Source organism: Thamnophis elegans, chromosome 1 (genome assembly GCF_009769535.1).
Source record: "Thamnophis elegans isolate rThaEle1 chromosome 1, rThaEle1.pri, whole genome shotgun sequence".
Taxonomy (NCBI): domain Eukaryota; kingdom Metazoa; phylum Chordata; class Lepidosauria; order Squamata; family Colubridae; genus Thamnophis; species Thamnophis elegans.
The window spans coordinates 91522107-91541807 of record NC_045541.1 but is presented as its reverse complement, the minus strand read 5'-3'; the positions used below and the strand labels follow the sequence as shown (position 1 = coordinate 91541807).

The 19701-nt window shown below is 36.5% G+C and overlaps 1 protein-coding gene across 2 annotated transcripts; it reads left to right on the top strand.

The window, feature by feature from the left end:
* Window positions 1-4024: 4024 nt before the first annotated feature.
* On the top strand, window positions 4025-19616 carry PRRG4 (proline rich and Gla domain 4). Of its 2 annotated transcripts, none has more exons than XM_032224242.1 (6): window positions 4025-4362; window positions 5387-5492; window positions 7654-7817; window positions 9045-9093; window positions 10569-10701; window positions 18438-19616. In XM_032224242.1, exons 2-6 carry the CDS (start codon window positions 5390-5392, stop codon window positions 18658-18660), a joined length of 672 nt encoding a protein of 223 aa, XP_032080133.1. In that variant the 5' UTR covers window positions 4025-4362; window positions 5387-5389; the 3' UTR covers window positions 18661-19616. The 2 variants fall into 2 exon arrangements, with proteins under 2 accessions (XP_032080133.1, XP_032080142.1); XM_032224251.1 differs by lacking the exon at window positions 4025-4362 and adding an exon at window positions 4388-4589.
* The last annotated feature ends 85 nt before the right edge of the window (window positions 19617-19701 follow it).

Sequence of the window (19701 nt, the reverse complement as noted above, 5' to 3'; positions counted from 1 at the left end):
ATGGTCTTCATGGGACTGCTCCTGAAGAGCATTTAGAAACTTCAACTGGAACAGAATGCCGCTATGTGGGTAATAAATGGTGCCAGATATACAGCACCATTTTAGAAACTTTTAGAAACAAAAAAACCAACAACTTTTTCATCCTCTGCTGCAAATGCTGAGATTTTCCCAAGCTTGCTAATATCCTCACTCTGCTAAGTGAATACATTTGATGATATAAATAAAACATTCATTTATGATCTCCAAAAAAAAGAATAATTAAGATGATTATTTATCATGATAAATTATTGGTGAAATTCTTGAGTTTCATAAGCAGTTTCATGCATCCTATGCATAATTTTTTTTTAACACACAACACATAAGGTGTCTTTGAAACTGTGTTTTCTTTGATCTTGGAGTACCAAGTCTTCTCTTACCTGATAAGAAATCAAAGTACCATTCTGAGTTATTCCCAGATATATCAAAAATGGCATATATGTTAGAACAGGAAATGAAAATGGCTGCTTTATTTCTTCATTAAAATGTGGGAGTGAAACTAATTTTCTGTTGTGGTTTTCAAATTAATGAAAATAATTCTTCATTAATATAGGAATGTCTTGTCAAAATAATTTTCTAAATTAATTTTCAGTTTTAAGGTTATGACTCTACATATTTATCTAGAATAAACCAAAGGCAAATATTAATTAGGAAAGGCATTGGAATGCAGATAAATCTTTGGGATTTTCTTAAAGACCTCTAGTTAGATGGGTGGTAGTTTGACAGATTTCAAGTAGAAAAAGGCTTCTCGGTTTTCTCACACTTTTCAAAGGCAAATAAATTAGAAGAATCTCTGCTGCAAAATTTAAACAGTTTAGGCAGAAGAACATTGACCTCCATCTATGTATTTAAGACACTAAGGTTCAAATCAATTCTCAATTTTTCAGTTTCGTTTGGAAATATGCAATCTGTAAACAATATAGCTGCAACAGTGTATGTGTCATACAATCTGAGCATCTGATTCTTCCATCTGACTCTTACGTTAGCTACATTACTTGATTTCCTCATTATCAAAACAAGCCAGCACTATTTTCAGAGGGCAGAGCAGATGGAATCATTCTGTACTCACCCCCTGCTATTGCAAATGTAGTGTCTGGGCATGGTTCCCTGCTGCAGGTTTAAAATACTTTTTTCCCCTCCTTATATTGCTTTGAGCAATCCTGTCCATTTTGGCTGGTGTACTTTTCTTCATTACAGGTTAACTCCAGAGCAGGAATTCCCCTCAACTGAGTCAACGGTTGCAATGATCTCTAATGTCTTTTAGAACTACCTCCCTTACATCAAAGACATTCCAGAGTCCACCAATAGCTACTCTGACAACTCAGGATAAGTGAAGCATATAAACCAACAAATCCATGCAAAGCTTTCTGAGTGACACATCAGCCCAGTACCCAAAGAAGCAAAATATGAATAGTACATAAAATAGAATACAAAAACTGTGAACCCATTACACAGAGCAAGCAGACTGAAGATTAGCAGAGACCCCAGAAATATTAATGGGTGGCCCAAATACAGTTTGTATAAAATTCTAGTACCCTAGGAGGGGGCTTCATGCTATGTGCCATTGTACCCCTTCCTACATTGAGAAGCTCTTGTACCAGTATGCAGAAAAGATAGGTGAAGAGATGCTACCTATGGAATGGTCAGATAAGAGACAGCAGAGTTTGCAGCTGGATAGTGGGCAGGATAAGAGGCTCATCGGTGACTAATTTATTGGGCTGTAAAGGAAATGACAAGAGAATTGTACTTTAGACTTTCAAAATTCTGTTAATGTAGCTTTGCAACAGACTAATATTTGCTTAGCTGGATGTGTTCCCTCTCTGGTCTATCTGTTAAGACTGACAGCTTTTCTCGTGGTCACTCATACCATGGTCACTTCCTGGGACAACTGCGGTAATGTGTTCTACATCAGGCTGTCCTTGAAGAACATCTAGCAACTTCAGTTGGTGCAAAATATGACAGTGTGGACAATTAAAGTGTGCTCCTAGAATGGCACATATTGTGACTCTGCTCCATGAGTTCTATTGATTGCCAGTTTGATTACACATCTAATTCAAGGTGTTGGTTTTGATTTTTAAAGCCCTTCATGGCATGGGATCAGGTTTTGACAGCCGACCTCTTTCTGATCGCGTCTGCTCATCCCATCAGTTTTGACAGGAGGGATATGCTTCAAGTCCTATCTATTAAGGAGTTACATCTGGCAGGAACCAGGAGACAAGTCCTCCCTGTGGAGCATCATTCCTTGAGAGATGACATTGGTTGCAACCTTGGAAACATGGCTGTGTCAAACAGCCTTGACGATATCAGAAAAATGGGAACTGATGAGATGGCTACAGTGTAACACCAAATATGCTTTTGAGAGTCACAATTGTAAGATAGGCAGTTGTATCCTAGGGCTGAGAGAGAGTAACTTGCCCAAACCTGTAATTGGGCTTGTGGCTCAGGCAGAACTAGAACTCATGGTATCCCAGTTTCCAACCTAGTACATTATCCACTACACCAAACTAACTCTCCTTATAATCTACTGTATATCATCAAACTATAGCAACAAGATGAATCTATATTGAAACACCTGCTGTTGGTATATTTTATTTTATGATATTTTTTTTAAAAAAAATACCTGCCATTTAATCATTACCAATCCTCTGAGGGTGCCTGGACAAGTCCATGCAGTTTTCTTGGCAAGGTTTTTCAAAAAGGTGGGGGGGGGGAGAAAGTGACTAGTCCAAAGTCACCCAGTTGGCTTGGTGTTCAAGGCAGAACTAGAATTCAGAGTCTCCCAGTGTCTAGCTGGATGCCTTGACCCATTGCAACAAAATAGCTCTCATTAAAATGTATTTAGAGTATTTTAAATTGCTTTATAAGCATAATTTTAAAAAATAAAAGATATCAGAAAGTATCTTGTGAATCAATAATGGATACTTAGGGAATTACAGTACTTTGCTGTAAACTGAATCCAAATTAACAATCACAACTGCTTTAAAATTTCACTAGAGGGCATTACAATTCCAATCAGCTTCTCAGTGAATGTAAGTGTAAAAAAACATACATAGAGAAGGAGGCTGGTAAGATGGTCCATTGATCACAATGCCTTTGTTTGCTTATAACACAGCCATCTGGAGTAAGTCAAAACAGAGCAAAGCCATAGAAAAACAACCTAATGCAGTAGGAAGGACAACATCCCACAGTAACAATATCCTAGCCCAGTTCAATCTAAATTTGGAAGGCAGTACAAAAAAGTGCCACAGAACCCAAAATATAATCCTAATTTTTTTTTTCAGAATAAGGGAGGAGGATGGAATTGGTTCATATTTAAAGCAAGCATAATACATTTGATTCAGCTAGTCTACAAGCATTGTGTAATTCAACAAAGTTGCACAAAAGATAATTGGTGCAAATGTCATTATCTTTTGTGTTTACTCACCCTTCCATCACAACTAAATTTAAAACAACATTATGGATTAAATTTTCAGTGGGTCAAAGGACAAAATGCAAATAACACAAGCTCATATTCTCAGAGCTAATGTAAATAGTTTGGTGTGTGACCACTGCATTTCCAGTCTTTGGACTAGTATAAATTGTACAGGAAAGAAGCTTATTGGTGGTGTCTTCAACTGGACTAGTAAATAATTCCAGAAGATTTGACAACAAATCAAGAAAATGTAACCACTTATTTCATATTTTTCATAAAACACATTCACAGGTCCAACAAGGCTGAAGTATTCCAGCAGTTTATATTTTATGCTGACCAGATTTTATTGTTCCTCAAGCAGCAGGACATGCTCGGATTCATCCTAAATTTAAAAGTTAAATTGCCATGACAACCCTACTAGTCAAATTAATATAAAGTGAATTAGAAATAAAATCGTAGCTTATTTCAGCGAGTAGTTTTGCAACTGTACAAGCAACCTCTTAATGAGCGCTAAACTTATTTGAAATTACAGTCTTATCAAATCACAGCACAACGCCACCTGTATCCAACTTCCGACCAGCGTGGGTTGAACGCGTTGCGCAAAAAGAGAAACAAGGACAGCAAAACGCCTTGTTTTCCAGGAGACAACACTTTAGGTAAAACTTCGTTTCTCACACCGACTACGAACTGAGTTAAACGTTTAAATATGCGCTCCCTTCCGCAGCTGAGTCCTCTTTCCAACGCTCCGGAGCCCGCCCGGAATTGAGGTGGGCGGTTACAAAGGTAGCAGGCGTGATATGATCTCTCAGCCCCTCTCATTCACCCCCGGCAGCTCTCGAAAGCGGGTTTAGGAAAGAGAACATGGCTTCGCGGAGCGGACAAGATAAATAACACCCGAGTATTGAACGCAACAGGTAAGGCCGCGGAAATGGCCGTATCCACTCGGAAAGGCCACTCGGGGGAAGAAAGGTGAGCAAAAAGGAAATGACTGAGCCTCCCACCCCCTCGTGTGATTTCCTCGAATGACGAAAGAAAGTCTCTCCAGCGAAAGGTCTTTCTGTGCCCGTCCGATTATTTGCTCTGCTTCTAAATAAGGGCAGCGTGACTTAAGCCGAACGATCTTTTCGTTCGCTTGCCTAAGGTACTCGCTTACTTTCTTTTGTCCGGCTTGTTCAAGGTATATGCTGCCCTTCCGAATCGGGTTTCTGAAGATTAAGAATTACGATTTGGCCGAAAACAAAGTTAGCTTGAGAAAGAGAGCTAAGAAGTTATTAGTGGGCGTAGCTAAGTCTTAGTTTCCTTCTCGCAGAGTTGCTCTAATACAGTCAACTCTCTGTGAACCCCACCAGCCAGCCTCGAAAAAGCTTGTGGTAGTTGCAGCTAGCTAGTCCAAGAGTTCTTGAGAAGGTGGTCCTTCATCCGTTCGGTTCACGGTCTCTTAGGAAAGTGTGTTTCAGCACCTGGGTATGTTGACGCCAAGGTATTAGTGAAAGCAATCCATAGTCAGGACATAATTCTTGGCTATGTTTTCTGGTTAACAGCATTCAGTAAAATGCTGATTAACTATGAACATGTATGTCCTTTCATCTCTTACCCTGTGAATGGGATTTTGTGAGCCAGGCAATTTTGCCATGCAAAATTCTATACAAAGGAAATGAGGTAGCAGATGGGTGTACAAATACTTGGTCTATGTCTTCAGTGGTTATATTCCTCCTTCCTTCTGATTCTTGTGAAATTTCTGGGAGCAGTCTAATGCCATTTATATTCTGAAACCATAATGGTTGTACAGGTTAGGCTAGTTTGTGAGAGTTCTGTAGCCTGTTTCCAATGCAGCGTTCATTGTACTTGACTTGTGCTAACTTGTGTCTGATATTCTTAGAGTGAGATTAATTCTTCCTAAAGTCTGTAGTGACTAATCTATTATTTTTTTCTTGACAGGCTATGTTATTTTTTTATGTTTTGCTATTTCAGCTGCTTATAAATTTGTCTGCATTTCCTCACTGCTCAATACCAATCAAGAAATCAAAGGGTGAAATAGAAGAAGGTAACTTATTTATATCAATCATTGTATTTTTGTATTAAAATTGTTCCTTATGTAAAGGACAAAATCAAAGAAGTAAAATTATGATTGTATACTGTAGCCTAATCTAAATGCTGTTGCTCAAAATGGTTCAATCAGAGTTCAAGTGTCATTGTAATATATATAAATATATATACACATTATGATATATGTGTGTGTGTATATATATGTGTGTGTGTGTATATATATGTGTGTGTGTGTGTGTGTGTGTGTATGTGTATATGTGTATGTATGTATAGGTATATATATGTTTGTGTGTGTGTGTTTTCATAGATTTTCACAGGTGTAGGTATGCTAGTCTTGTTGTATTCGGGTCTTTTCCGTGTAAAATTGAGATTGAAAATCTCAATCTTATACAGAAAAAGACCCGAATACAACGAGACCAGCGTGTGTGTGTCTGTGTGTGTGTATGTATATATATTTACAACCCCTGGTATGCCCAAAAATACATACCTATTCCCTGGTCAGCTGATAAGGAGAAGAACTCTGTGGCTTAGTGGTTAACACATCTGCCTAAAATGCAATACAGCACAGGTTCTAATCCCAGTAAGGGTATGGCTAGCTGATGAGAGCTAAATAGCTTGAAATAGATCTATACTAGTCTCCCTTTATTTATTTATCAGCACAAATAATATATATATTATATATTTCTGGATTTAAACCAGTTTTTTCAAGGCTATTTCTCTTTAGCATATTTTGTTAAATGTCACAATGTTACAGCCAGTTATATAAATACATGATCTAGCCTTCCAAGAACATCATCTTCTTGTACAATTCACCAACATCATTACTAATCCCTTAATATAGGCAAACATTTACCAGATTTCTTCATCAGGTATGTCTGTAGCTTCTAGAGTCCTAGCTAGTTCTGATATTGTGAAGAAAACTGCCAGCTCTTGTTCAACTACTGTAGTCACCAGGATTTAAGGCTGATTCAAAAGCACAAATCAGACAAACCAAATCCAAGGACTAGTCAGGTGTAACCTCATTACCTTTCTGAGATCAAGCCAAATTGTCCAATAGATGATAGAAATTTGCCAATCTGCTGACCATATCCATAAACTTTTTTAAAAGTTGCCTTGACAGACTCTATTCCACCAAATTTGATAGCTCTTTGGGCAAATTCAAAAAATTCCTGCTCATTATCTTCTTACAATATTTTTCTAATAGGTAACTTAGATAAAGATGATGCAGTTCTAAAGGTTCCTACAGATCTATATTGATGCATGCTAATGTAACATAGATATTGAAAAAAGATGGGTATATTTTGTAGAATTAGACTTAGGTGAGATTTCCCCCTTAAAAAAGTAATTGCCTCAATAGTATTATTGGCTGGGGAATTAAGGGAACAGTGGGTGATACCATTATAGTAAGGGGGTGATTCCATTCCTTAAGCTAGAAATGACTTTCTTGCCCCTTAAACTCTCAAGCAAGCCAGTCAGTCATGGTATAAAGGCAAAAGTGAGAAACATAGAAACTCAACTTTGAGATCTTTAATTACAGGAGACATATTTCACATTTGCATTCCAAATTTTACTCATAAGTGACTGCCAAATTAAAGGAATGAATAAATAATGCTGCTAAACAAAGCTTGTCCCAATCTTTTGCATTTTATAGAAAAATGGAGATAACTTTAAAAATAGACTATTAAACAATACTGTGCTTATCAGCTCTTCTGTTTCTATTGTTTTGTTTGGTCAAAAAAATATGTTTTACATCTTTTGAAATTGCAGGTGGGTTTTTTTGAAGTGTTTTTATGTTATTGTCATACCTTGTAATATTTAAGTAAAAGATACTTTAATACACAGAGTTCTGTAATAAATGACAAGTTAAAAAGTGGCATGTAGGCTGCATCTGGCATCTTTTCATGCTGCCATGGTTGCAGGAATGTAGAAAAAATAATGTATAATTTAAGCTACAGTGACTACGTGGTTTTCTGGAGTGACTTGGAAAACAGCGTGATTAAAAACATTCATTGAATGGTACCTTGACTTTCTCAATGTAGCAATAATAAAATAATGAGCATACAAAGAATTATAAACGAAATAAAGTGGGGAGGAGTTTTAAATATTTTAACAAATCCTTGGCATTCTAACATATTAACATTATTTTAACTATATTTTAGTATTCATCCTTGCAGAGAAAGCCAATTTATTCATTGGACGACATCTTCTATACAACCGATTTGACTTTGAACTAATAACCCAAGGAGATCTTGAAAGAGAATGCTATGAAGAACAATGCAATTTTGAGGAAGCAAGGGAAATTTTTGGAGATTCAAAAAAGACAGTAATTATTTAACTTAAATTCTATTGAACATTTGACATATACATTTTTTGATTGATAACAAGTCAACAGCATACTCTGCATAGGAGCAGCTGTTAACTTTTCTTAGATACCCTAATAATGAAGCCTTTTAAGTTAGCCCTGGTCATCTTGTTCTTTAATTGTTTGAACTGATCCTTTGAGAGCTGTATGCAATGAAATTTCATTTTAATGTATGCCAATTAGTGTACATTCAAAGAGACAAAGTTATTCTAAAGTTATTCTAAATTCTGTCATGCAGGGATGGAAACCATTCCATTTAGAAAGTGGCTATCAAATATACACATGAATGTCTTTATAAATCCAAACACATGTGAAATAGGGATATTTATTTTTCTTGGGATTAAGAAAACTGGCTTTCAAAATTTGTGTGATCACTTTAACAGTGACAAGATACCTACCATTTCATTTACCAGTCATTGTCTTACAGAGAAAAGGATTTGAAATGTGTTGTAGGTATGTGGATATTTATTTATTTTTATATTTATCTAGAAAAGTATGGATCTCAACTCATACTGCAAATGTATGAAGGCACTAAGGATGTGATTTGTAAAAATCATATGTGGATGATGTAAAAAAATCCTAAACACTATCCAGTTAAGGCCAGCGGTGTTCATACAATCATATTCTATGCAGTACTTTTTCTAGGAAAATGTGTGTTTCTTGTGAAAACGGTTTCCTTTTTCAAACATCATATTATAGTACCCTGGATGCTGGTAAAATGTAATATCCCTGCAACAGTGTTTGAATATTTACTCAATTATAAATATGGAATGTAAATCAAATAAACAGAGCTGTCACTTTGAGAAACAAACACATTCAGTGCAACAGTCTTATTCTAGGAACAAGGTTCAATAATTGTCATGATCCAACTATTTCAATTTGCTTCTAAAGTAAGTCACAATAATTTATTTAAAACGTAATATCACATCTCTCCTGTCTTCCTCGTCCCCAATATCAAAGACAAATTGAAATTTCAAATTCAAAAATGTCAATAGAAGTTGACATTTGACCAGTGCAATATAAGTTCTAAACAAAATTACTAAGGTATTGATACATTTAATATCTAGTTTTAACATTTGAAAGCAAGTACAATTAAAAGTTGATCTGTCTAATTTAAATATATATATAAAGCCAAACTTGGTCAGGCTCATGTACACATAATCTAAACACATGTTTTTGTTTTCTTAGATGTCTTTTTGGTCTGAATATACTCTTAGAGGTCCTGGCTCAAAAACAGGTAAGACAAAAACAACATATGATCTGTTAAAATTATTTTGACATATAGTATCTTGGTTTATTCTTCTGTATATGATGAATGACAGCTGTTTTTTCCAGTGGATATAGCAGACAAGAGATCCAAGCTGTAATCAGTGTATTCATCTTCAACAAGAAATTTGTTGTGGTTCTTCTGATGCACACAGCAGAATAAAGGAATTGTTGACACAAACATTGTTCAGCAAAAATGATTACATTTATATTAGAAAAGAATATTCACAGTATTATGACTTGGCATTTTCTTTTTTATATGCTGTATTTTATATATGGAAAAGTGTTTTCTCTCAAACTAGTAATGCATAGAAGGACAAGGTTTTGTTAACTCAGGTGTTTAATTTCCTGCAATTATCTGCTCTGTCGTATGTTGTGATCATACAAATCATATACTACATTAAGTTCTGAACTATCTGTGGACTAATGTATGGAAAATTTAAGTATTTCCGGAAATTTTAACATTGTGTTAGCAAAATCTGCCTCTACAATAGTTTGTACAAGTGTTCCCCCATCTGAATTTCCTACCCAGATCTTTCCTATGTTACTGGTGCATATTTGAAGAGTATCAATATAAAACCTTTTTGGTTGACCCCTTCCAAGAATTTCTTAATAGAAGATACTTAAGATAGGCTACCACTGCTCAGGCTGAACTCCTGACATGTCCTAATCTATCCAGTTGGGCAGTTTTGAGAACCTTCAGCTGGAATATTTTGTGTTGACTGAGTTAAGGTTAAGATACTTTATGGGACATGACCTATTGCTGCAGCGGGCAAGGGGTAAGAAGCCACTGTTTTGTCCTCTTTCCTTTCTCCTGTCTGCCTTCAATTGCTACAGCTTGTGGGGAGAAACCTCATACCCAAGAATTTTCACAATGGAAAAGCTAAGAGATTTGCTTCCATCTTACAAAGATGGAAAAGATCTTTGGATATTCCTGCCTAAAGGCCAGAAAATTGTCATACAAAGTCACCAACATTTACTAGAAATGAAAGCATAGAAGAAAAATCAGACAACTATCTGTGTCTCTCTGTCTGTTTCTCTCTTTGTCCTTCCTTCCTTCCCTCCCTCTCCTTCTTCTCCCTCTCCCTCCCTCTCTCTCTCTCTCTCTCACACACATACACACCTGTTAAAACTAGTCACACTATCTCCATGAATAAGTGGTTGGGCTTCAGCAAGTTTTGAGAGTTTCTTGTACAGAAGTCACCTTTGATTGTTACTTGTCACCTAATTCATTAGCATTTAAAAGCTATAATTGTACTTGAAAAGATGCATAATGGATATATTACTTTTATAAATCTAGGGAATAAGTTAAGGAATTTGTTCCTTATATTTATTGGCATACTGTGATCACATTTTCTGGCAATACTGGATTAAAGTGTGATTTAAGGTAGATCAGAAAACACTGAGATGGTTGAATACATTTAACAGTCTTTTCTTTATGTGCAGATGGCAAAGCAGCAGAGAAGATTGACGTTATAGGACTTTTGACTGGATTGATTGCTGTTGGAGTACTATTGATTATACTTGGATTGCTTATTTATTATCTGTGCCAAAGAAAATGCAAACCAAGATTACCAGGGTAAGAAAACAAATGTTAGATTTACCGGTATCAGTGTTGGTATCAACATTAAACATATTATTGTATCAGGACATAGCTTGTATTTATGTTTACATTTGATGGTTATATTCTGCATAGATTTATGCTGTATGTACCTGATAACCTCTGGAGAATTGGTGACAAAGATTTGAAGAACAAATATAATTTCAATATTCAAAAAGGTGAAAATGATTGACCCAGGAAATTATAGCTAGTTTAATGTGTCTAATTGGCAATCTACAATAGAACAGATTATCAACAAGCTATGATGCCAAGAATTGCTACCATTATCGAAGTCAGCATGAATTTATCGAGAACAAGTTAGGTTCATCTTAGTTTTTTTAAATTACAAAGTGACTAGTTTGGCAGATGAAAGGAATTCTGTGGTGTAGTATAGCATAATGTTAGGATACTGGGTGGGTAAATAGACTAGACAGTAATAGGATCTGAAACATTTGCTGAATATGTACTGAATAAATACATCAAAAGAGTGCTCATAAATGGTTCTATAGCTTCCTGGAGGGGAAATATTGATAACCTGGTGCTGGTCCAATCGCCCAATTGAATGGCCCAATGGCCATTGAAAATGCTATTTCATGTCTTTATAAATGACTTAGAATATATGGAGATGGAATGTATGCATATTAAATCTGACAGAAAGATATTCAAATGTAAGGTCATGTGCTTGAATAGATAAAGCATTGGAAGACTAGTTGGCAGATAAGATTCCAATAAAGGAGAATATTTGTAGTTCAGGGTTAAAATGAGAGATCCTTGGTACTCTCTGAGATTGTTGTTTTCCTCCAGACATTTCATTATCCAAACTAGAAAACATCATCAGTGTTAGTAAGGAGTGGGGTTTGCTCTCAATTTATATTCTAGTGAATTGCTCTGTCCGTGTTGGTGGGGATGGTTTTAGAGATTCTTTGGTTGGGCTGTTTGCTGTTGGCTTGTTTGGCAGTTTCTTGATTGGGATATTTACTTGATCGTTAGTCTGATGTTAATCTTGGAGTTTATGCTCCTCTGATTGCTGATGGCTGGTCTATTTTAGTCTTTTCGTTACCTTTTTGGCTTGTTGGTTGTCTCTTTTGCATAATTTATATTGTTTATGCCTATGTATCTACTTATAGCTAATTTGTCAGAGTGCCAGGCTTCTAGAAATTTCGTAGCATTTTTGGACGGCTTGGTTTAAGATAATCACAGTTTCCCAATTAAAACTATGGTTAAATCTATCTGTATCTTGTGAAATTAAAGCCACTAGAATAAAGTGTTTTCATCATGTCTTCTGACTGTTATTTGGTGTTCATGGATATATTCTGCCATTCTTCTGTTCATCCTATGTAATGGCTGTTGCGGTCATTGCAATGTATGTTGTACTCCTGTTTTTTTTTCTTCTGGGTCTTTTGGTTTACTTAAGATGTTTTGAAGGGCTTTAGTTGACTTGTGTGCCACACCGATTCCATATATTTGTAGTAGCCTGTTGGTGATTTCTGAGATGTTCTTGATGTATAGCAGTGTTATTGAATTTCAACCAATTGAAACATCCAGGATTATGGATCTCACAAATGTCAGTCTAACCACATGCTTCCAATATGATGGACAAACTTACCAACAAATTAAAGGTAGACCTATGAGATCGCCACCTTTAGGACTTATAGAAAAGATCATTATGCAATGTCTCGAAGTCATAGCCCTTCCACAAAATAGGGATCCAGATATGTAGATGACATCTTCACCATGATAAAAAAGGCCAGTTAGAGAACACCCTCAGTACCATCCACAGCATCTTCAAAAGAATCCAGTTTACCAGAGAAAACCCGCTATCCTTCCTGAACATCCTGATCAGAAGAGAACACAATGGCAAACTAGAAACATGTGTACAGAAAAGCCATCCACAACAATCAAGTGCTGTACTACCAAAGCAACAACCCAATGTCTGATAAAAGAAGTTGTGTGACAACCTTATTTAAACCACCACAACTCACTACAGCAACCCTGAACAGCAGAAAAAGGAAATAGAGCATCTACAACATATTTCAACTAAATGGATATCCACACAACTTTATCAAAAGGTTCCTGACCATTCAACCCAAAACAGCACAACTAACACAAACCCTAAAAGAATCACACTACCAAACATTGAGAAAATCTCAGAAACCACCAATAGATTACTACAACTTCATGGAATCAGTGTGGCACATGCGAACAATAGTACTTTAAAACCTCTTAAGGAAACCAAAAGACCCAGCAGCTCCAGAAGAAAAAAACAGGAGTAATTTACAATATACAGAGTAATGACAGCAACAGCCACTATGCACAACAAACAGGCAGAAGACTGGCAGAATGCATCTATGAACCCCAACTAGCAGTCAAAAGACATGATGAAAACTCTTTAATTTCACAACACATGGAGAGGCTTAATCATAATTTCAATTGGGAAACTGTGACCATCCTAGACCAAATCATGGGAAAAGACCCGAATACAACAAGACCAGCATACCTACACCCGTGAAAATACACATGCATGCATGCATACATACATACATACATACATACATACATACATACACACACACACACACATACACACACACACTATGCAAAAGAGACAATCAACAAGCCAAAAAGGGAACAAAAAGACCAAAATACCTCCCCACCTGCAATCAGCACCTAGATTGATAGATTAACTCCAAGGTCAACATTAGACTAACAATCAAGTAAACAATACCCTAATCTACCGTGTTTCCCTGATGTCTTGATATTAAGGCCATGCCACATTTTTGGGTGGACAAAAATGTAAGCCCTCCCACGAATAAGCCCCCTGGACAACCCCCCCCCTCCAGCCAGGCAGAGCGCCGCTCACTTACCTAGTGGTATCCCAAAGGCACCAAGCTGCGGGAACGAGGTGGAGGGCAAAGGCTCGCATTGCTTGGTGCCTTCAGGATACTGCTCGGTCAGTGAGCGGCACTGTGCCCATCTGGAGAGGGGGGTTGCCGGTTAGTTGCTCTCTTGCGAGCTGGCTCCCGAAGAGCCAGGCGCAACCTCAAGGTCGAACGGCTGCTGCCAGCAGAGCGTACTCCCAGAGCATACAACCATAGAGCGTACTCCCAGAGTGGCAACTGTTGGAAGACTCGGCATACTACCTCCATGCTTTGGAAGTTGCAGAAAAAGCCATGTGGCGGCAGCGGCGATGACAGAGATGCCCTGATTCTGCAGGGAGAATTAGGCAAAGGCATCGTGAGCCTGGGAGGTCCGTGAGCGGGGAGCGGAAAAGCCGCTCACGCAACCCCCCTCTCCAGCCATGGAGAGCCCCATTCACTGACCTAGGAGCATTCCAAAGGTACCAAGATGCAGGAGCAGGAGGGCTGCGAACGGGCGCTCTCGCGGCTTGGCGATACCCCTAGGTCAGTGAAAGGCATTGTGCCCAGCTGGAAAGGGGGGTTACCGGGCAGCTGCTCATGAACGTGATTACCTCATGGCTGCTATGTAGTGCTGCTGCGACAGCACAGCTGTTCAACCCTGAGGCTGTGCCTGGCTCTTCGGGAACCCACTCACAAGAGAGCAGCCACCCAGCAACCCCAAAACAATAAGCCCTCCCCTGATGATAAGATCCAAGTCATATTTTGTGGGTCAAAAGAAAATAAGACCCTGTCTTATTTTCGGGGAAACACAGTAGGAACTGCTAACAAGTCAGCAGTAAACAGCCCAACCAAAGAATCTCCAAGATCACTTCCACCAACAGTTGACAGGGCAATCCATTAGAATATAAACTGAGAGCAAACCCCATATTTACTAGCACTGATGATGTTACCTATTTTGAGTAATGAAATGTCTGCAAGAAATAACAAGGTCATTTGTTGAAGGTCAGAAGGTCAACAAATCACAAATAAGATTTAAGTATTTAAGAGAACTTGCAGTCCACTAATACACTATATTGCCAAAAGTATTCACTCACCTGCCTTTACTCGCATATGAACTTACTGTAAGTGACATCCCATTCCTAATCCATAGGGTTCAATATAACATCGATCCTCCCTTTGCAGCTATAACAGCTTCAACACTTCTGGGAAGGCTGTCCACAAGGTTTAGGAGTGTGTTTATGGGAATTTTTGACCATTCTTCTAGAAGCGCATTTGTGAGGTCACACACTGATATTGGACGAGTTTATGTGGCCTACCACTTCGTGGCTGAGTTGCTGTCGTTCCCAAACACTTCCACGTTTTTATAATACAGCTGACAGTGGACTGTGGAATATTTTGGAGCGAGGAAATTTCACGACTGGATTTGTGGCACAGGTGGCATCCTATCACAGTTCCATGCTGGAATTCACTGAGCTCCTGAGAGCGACTCGTTTTTTCACAAATGTTTGTAAAAACAGTCTACATGCCTAGGTACTTGATTTTATACACCTGTGGCCATGGAAGTGATTGGAACACCTGATTCTGATTATTTGGATGGGTGAGCGGAATACTTTTGGCAATAGTGTATTTAGGAATTGAAGGATAGAATGAATATGAATAATAATAATAAAGAGGAATTTAGAAAGTACATTATGCTGAGTCCAAATTTTGGTTTATGTAATTCTATAGGAATTCTACAATTCTCTAGGGTTTCATTTTGGATTATTTTCAGCCCTAACTCGATGTGGCAGGTCTTGAATCTCTGACTTTTTTTTATGCATTGCATAAAATCTGAGTCACAATTCCTTCCAGAAATCTGTAACAGATTAAATAAAGTATAGCATCTTGGAATTATGTGACACTTTTATAAAGATTAAATAACATATTAAAACTTCTGTATCTGTACATACATTTCCTTGGATATTGTAATACGAGTAGCGAAAATTACAGTTCATATTTTCTGGCAGTAAGGGAGCTGGTGTTCCAAAGCTGAAAATAAAATGGTATATCATTTTTTAAAATAACATGTATTACAATGTACATCTTGTCATATCAGTTGTCTTCCAAAGGAGTGAGAAAGCATATCCTTAGTGCCATTAGTTTGTTAAGTATATTTAGGTTAGGATTATTCCTAGGACATTGAAGATTTTAGAATGTACTGTTCTTCAAACAAGTTGTATTTATGGTTAGTTATTGAGGTCATCCCCTTAATATGTTCTTCAGTAACAAAACATTGTGGGAAAGATTCTAATAGTTTTTACTTGATAGCCTATGCAGGTATAATACAGCTTCTTAAAAATTGGATGAGTGGTTATTGAGCAATAACATAGCATGACTGTTCACCAATAATATTTTCACTAAAAAGAAATGTTTGAATGTTGTTTGTAATTAATCCTTTGACTCAACCAGAGCAAGGTCTAAAAATCATGGCATGCAGTATAAACAAAACTTTTCTCAGTTTCTGTGGAATATTACCTTTTCAAATTGTTACAAAGGGTGCAAGATATGCACATATCTCATACTATTGTTCACAAACAGTGAATTCAGAGTAATAACTTCAGCAGCCTTCAGTAGTCTTTGGTAATAGAAGACCTTAACTATTTTCATAAAAGTAGCATTTCACTTTATCTTTTTGAGAATGACCACTAGTGATGGTAGAACTTTACTTCTTTTATAATTGTCATTTGGATTCTTAAAATAGCTAATGGCAGTTTCTGTCTCCAAATAGTATGAGACGTTGTGAACTGGAAAGACTACAATATAACTCGTTGCCCATATCTATTAGCCTGTCCCATTTTGAAATGTTTAACTGGTTTTATCTTTTTGTGTAACTTTTGTTTTCATGCTTATCCTATGTTCATTATTGCATAGAACAATTAAATACCTAATCAATAAAGTTATTTGTAAGGCTATATTAATCATATTTGGCTCACATACTAGTATAAATGGAGTGTAACTATTTCACTGGCTGTGTTTTGTCCTAAATTCCAGCCTAGAAAGATTTGCATCGTCGTAACAAGATGTCATTTCTTCAGAACTTTGTAAGAGTTTAAAATGTCATGTGAAAAGTTAGTGAAATTAATGTTTAATTCAACTTAATCTTTACTTTGAGCTAATGTATAAATATATAAAATACAATGAATTGCCTATTAACATTTTATGTTCAAATGCAATGTCTTTTTTCCCATTAATTCAAGAATATGTGAGTATACATAATTGTCCTGTATTATCTGCAAGCAGTATTTATGTCACGAATGAAGGCAAATATACCTGTCCCAGGATAATGTTGCAGGATCCAATCTGGATCAGTCACCTTTGGTCCCAGTGACCCGCCCAGATTGGATCCTGCAGTGTTATATTTCTTAATAAGTTCCTGGAATAATGTTTTACAAATTAGATTTGTTATTCTCATCTCCCACATGTAAGCTACTTGGTAAGTCTGTTTTTTAATTAGTCTGTTTTCAAACCAACTATGTTCAAGTTGTCTATGTTCAAAATGTTACTGAGTGACTTTGGACCAGTCATTTTCTATTTAATCTACTGGGGTTAAATTCTTCTGGGATTAAAATGAAGGCAATCCCCATTTTTGGATGTCTTAAGCTCCAAATGGCAGAAAATAAACCACAGACTTTGAAAATTAGGTTGCATGAACCTGGAAACAAAATCACATTTTTGAAATTTTTATTTTCATTTAATGGTAGTGGTAATCAAAGACAGTAATTATGAAGAGGCATCTTAAAAAAAACCATTTCAATAAAGCATTCCATTGTCCCATATTCAATATAAAACCTGTTTCAAGAAACTTAACACTATACTCCAAATGTCCAGAATAGTTAATTTTTATCCAAAATCCTACTGCCATTAAAACCTCTGATGGGTTTATAAATAATTTATGGAATTTGACAGTTTAACAGCAGAAATGGCCTTGACTTGGACATTAATGTCTACTTGTTTCTGTGTCTTCTGTTCCAGAAGCTGCTTGGAGGGAAATCTTGATAACTCTTGAAAGTGCATAGAAAACATTTTTATGTTAGAATGAAATATGAAATTTTAACATACATTTTTGGACTTAAAGGTTATAGTATCCATGACCAAACTAAAATTATAATTGTGGCTTATCTGAAAATGAGCCATTTCCTGGTTCATTTTGTCACTCTGATTTGGCTTCTGCTGCTATTTGGCAAGGCTAACAAATCTAGTGAGATCATCCATGTTTTGTTTAGTATTACACATCAAGAAGGAATTTAGGCTTGCTTTTCTTGGAATAAGTAAACTCTCAAGCATTTTCCCCTTGGTTTGTGCTCTGATTTGTATTCAGAGATTGCCATTGTTGCAATTTAACAAATCATGGATTAACTTCATGATTCTTTCCATGAGCAGATGTTAAGAGAAATAGAAGATTGCCTGATTCAAGACATTTTTTTCAGAGAATTGATTCACTATCATGTATATGTGACCTGATTTCATAGGAAGGACACTTCATCTCTCAAAAAACTATACATTAATCTCTATGACTTTCAAATTATGATTCCATGCTGTATCACAGAATCTAAAGAATGAATGTACAAAGGGAAATATTGGGAAGCTAGATTTTTTTTTTACTTTTCTCAAAATAGACAAATTACCTTTCCCAAAGTAACCTCTTTTAGATGTATTGGAATTAATAGTTTCAAAATTCCCACTGTGGAAGATGTTAATTAGTAAGGTTGTATTAACTAACTTCTAAACTAGGAAGATGAAAATATTGTTAGCAGTTTCAATTAATTAGCCTGACTTTTGTTTGCCCTTGTTCATCAAAGGTGTTTTTTTTTATTCTAGGCACAGAAGCTGCAGGAGGCATAATTCTTCCATTGTCTTTCAAAGACAAGAAGAGTTTTCTTTAAATCCTGTCCCTCCTCGCACGATAGGACAGATAGGATTGCCAACTTATGATCAAGCAATGGCATTAAGAGAAAATTATGATTCTCCACCACCTCCATATCCTGGACGTTCAGGAAAGCTCAAAGTATTCAAAAAGTCTCTCTCTCTTCCGGGTCCTTAATGAACAAAGTCTATGAAACTGTTGAGAATTAATCTCAATAAAAGATGTGCAGCTAAAATGCTATAGTATAGCACTCTAAGACAGTGAAAAGAATCTCTGAAGATGCCTGCCTATGATGGACTAAAGGGTAACGGGTAAATAAGGAACACATTTCTCCAATGTTCTAATAATTCTGAAAGAGTTATATTTGCATTTGTGTGTGAACTTGGCTTCTATGCATTTTGAGCCATTGAGTAAACTGATGTGCAGTTTTTCTTTTTTCTTGTAACTGAATTTTATTTTCAATTCTGAAAATTACACTAGTTTGCTAACATTTTTTTTTTAATTTTCTCCCATGATAAAAATGTGTTTGTGTCAGTTTTTAATTCCTAGTGACTACCTGATCTAGTCCCTACAGTTTTGTTGGCAATAATGTTGGGCAGAAATACTTTGCCATTGCTGCCTTTCTACGACTAGGAGAAAGTGACTGGCCCCATTTCACCTTTGTGCCTAGGGCAGGATTAGAACTTAGGTTTCCTGGTTTGTAGCTTGATGCCTTAATCACTACACCAAACTGGCTCTCCTATGATAAAAATGCTAACACATTATAATTTCAATTATCTAATTGAATATTTTATGTTTCTTATACTAGGAAGAATATATCCACGTGGGTGTTATCAATAAGTTTTTATAAATAAGATAACTTTGTACCTAGTTTCATTTTCTTTGTTAATGCCAATTAAATAATGAATCTGAAAGAAAATGTCTGATATCTGAAAAATTGCCTTATTAAACAAAAGATCAGTTTAGATGTTAAACAGACTTTGATGAGCAGGTTACAAAGAAGACATGATGTGATTGCTATTCTTTCACTATTTATTTGAAGGGCAATATGGCTGCAAGGTGAGGTTGGGTCACAGCAAACAAAAGTGTATCTGGATTTTCAGAGGTGGAAGGTATTTAAAAAACTAGATAGACTTATTTAAAGGCACTATTAGATGCTAACAACCTTCAACAAAGGGATGTGGTGGCTCAGTGGCTAAAGACGCTGAGCTTGTCGAT

Bases quoted from the DNA above. Each gene is read 5' to 3' on its own strand.
- PRRG4 (XM_032224242.1), top strand. From the start codon at position 5,390: ATGTTATTTTTTTATGTTTTGCTATTTCAGCTGCTTATAAATTTGTCT. The intron at 5,493-7,653 runs GTAACTTATTTA...ACTATATTTTAG, and splicing joins AAAGGGTGAAATAGAAGAAG to TATTCATCCTTGCAGAGAAA. The intron at 10,702-18,437 runs GTAAGAAAACAA...TTTTTATTCTAG, and splicing joins TGCAAACCAAGATTACCAGG to GCACAGAAGCTGCAGGAGGC.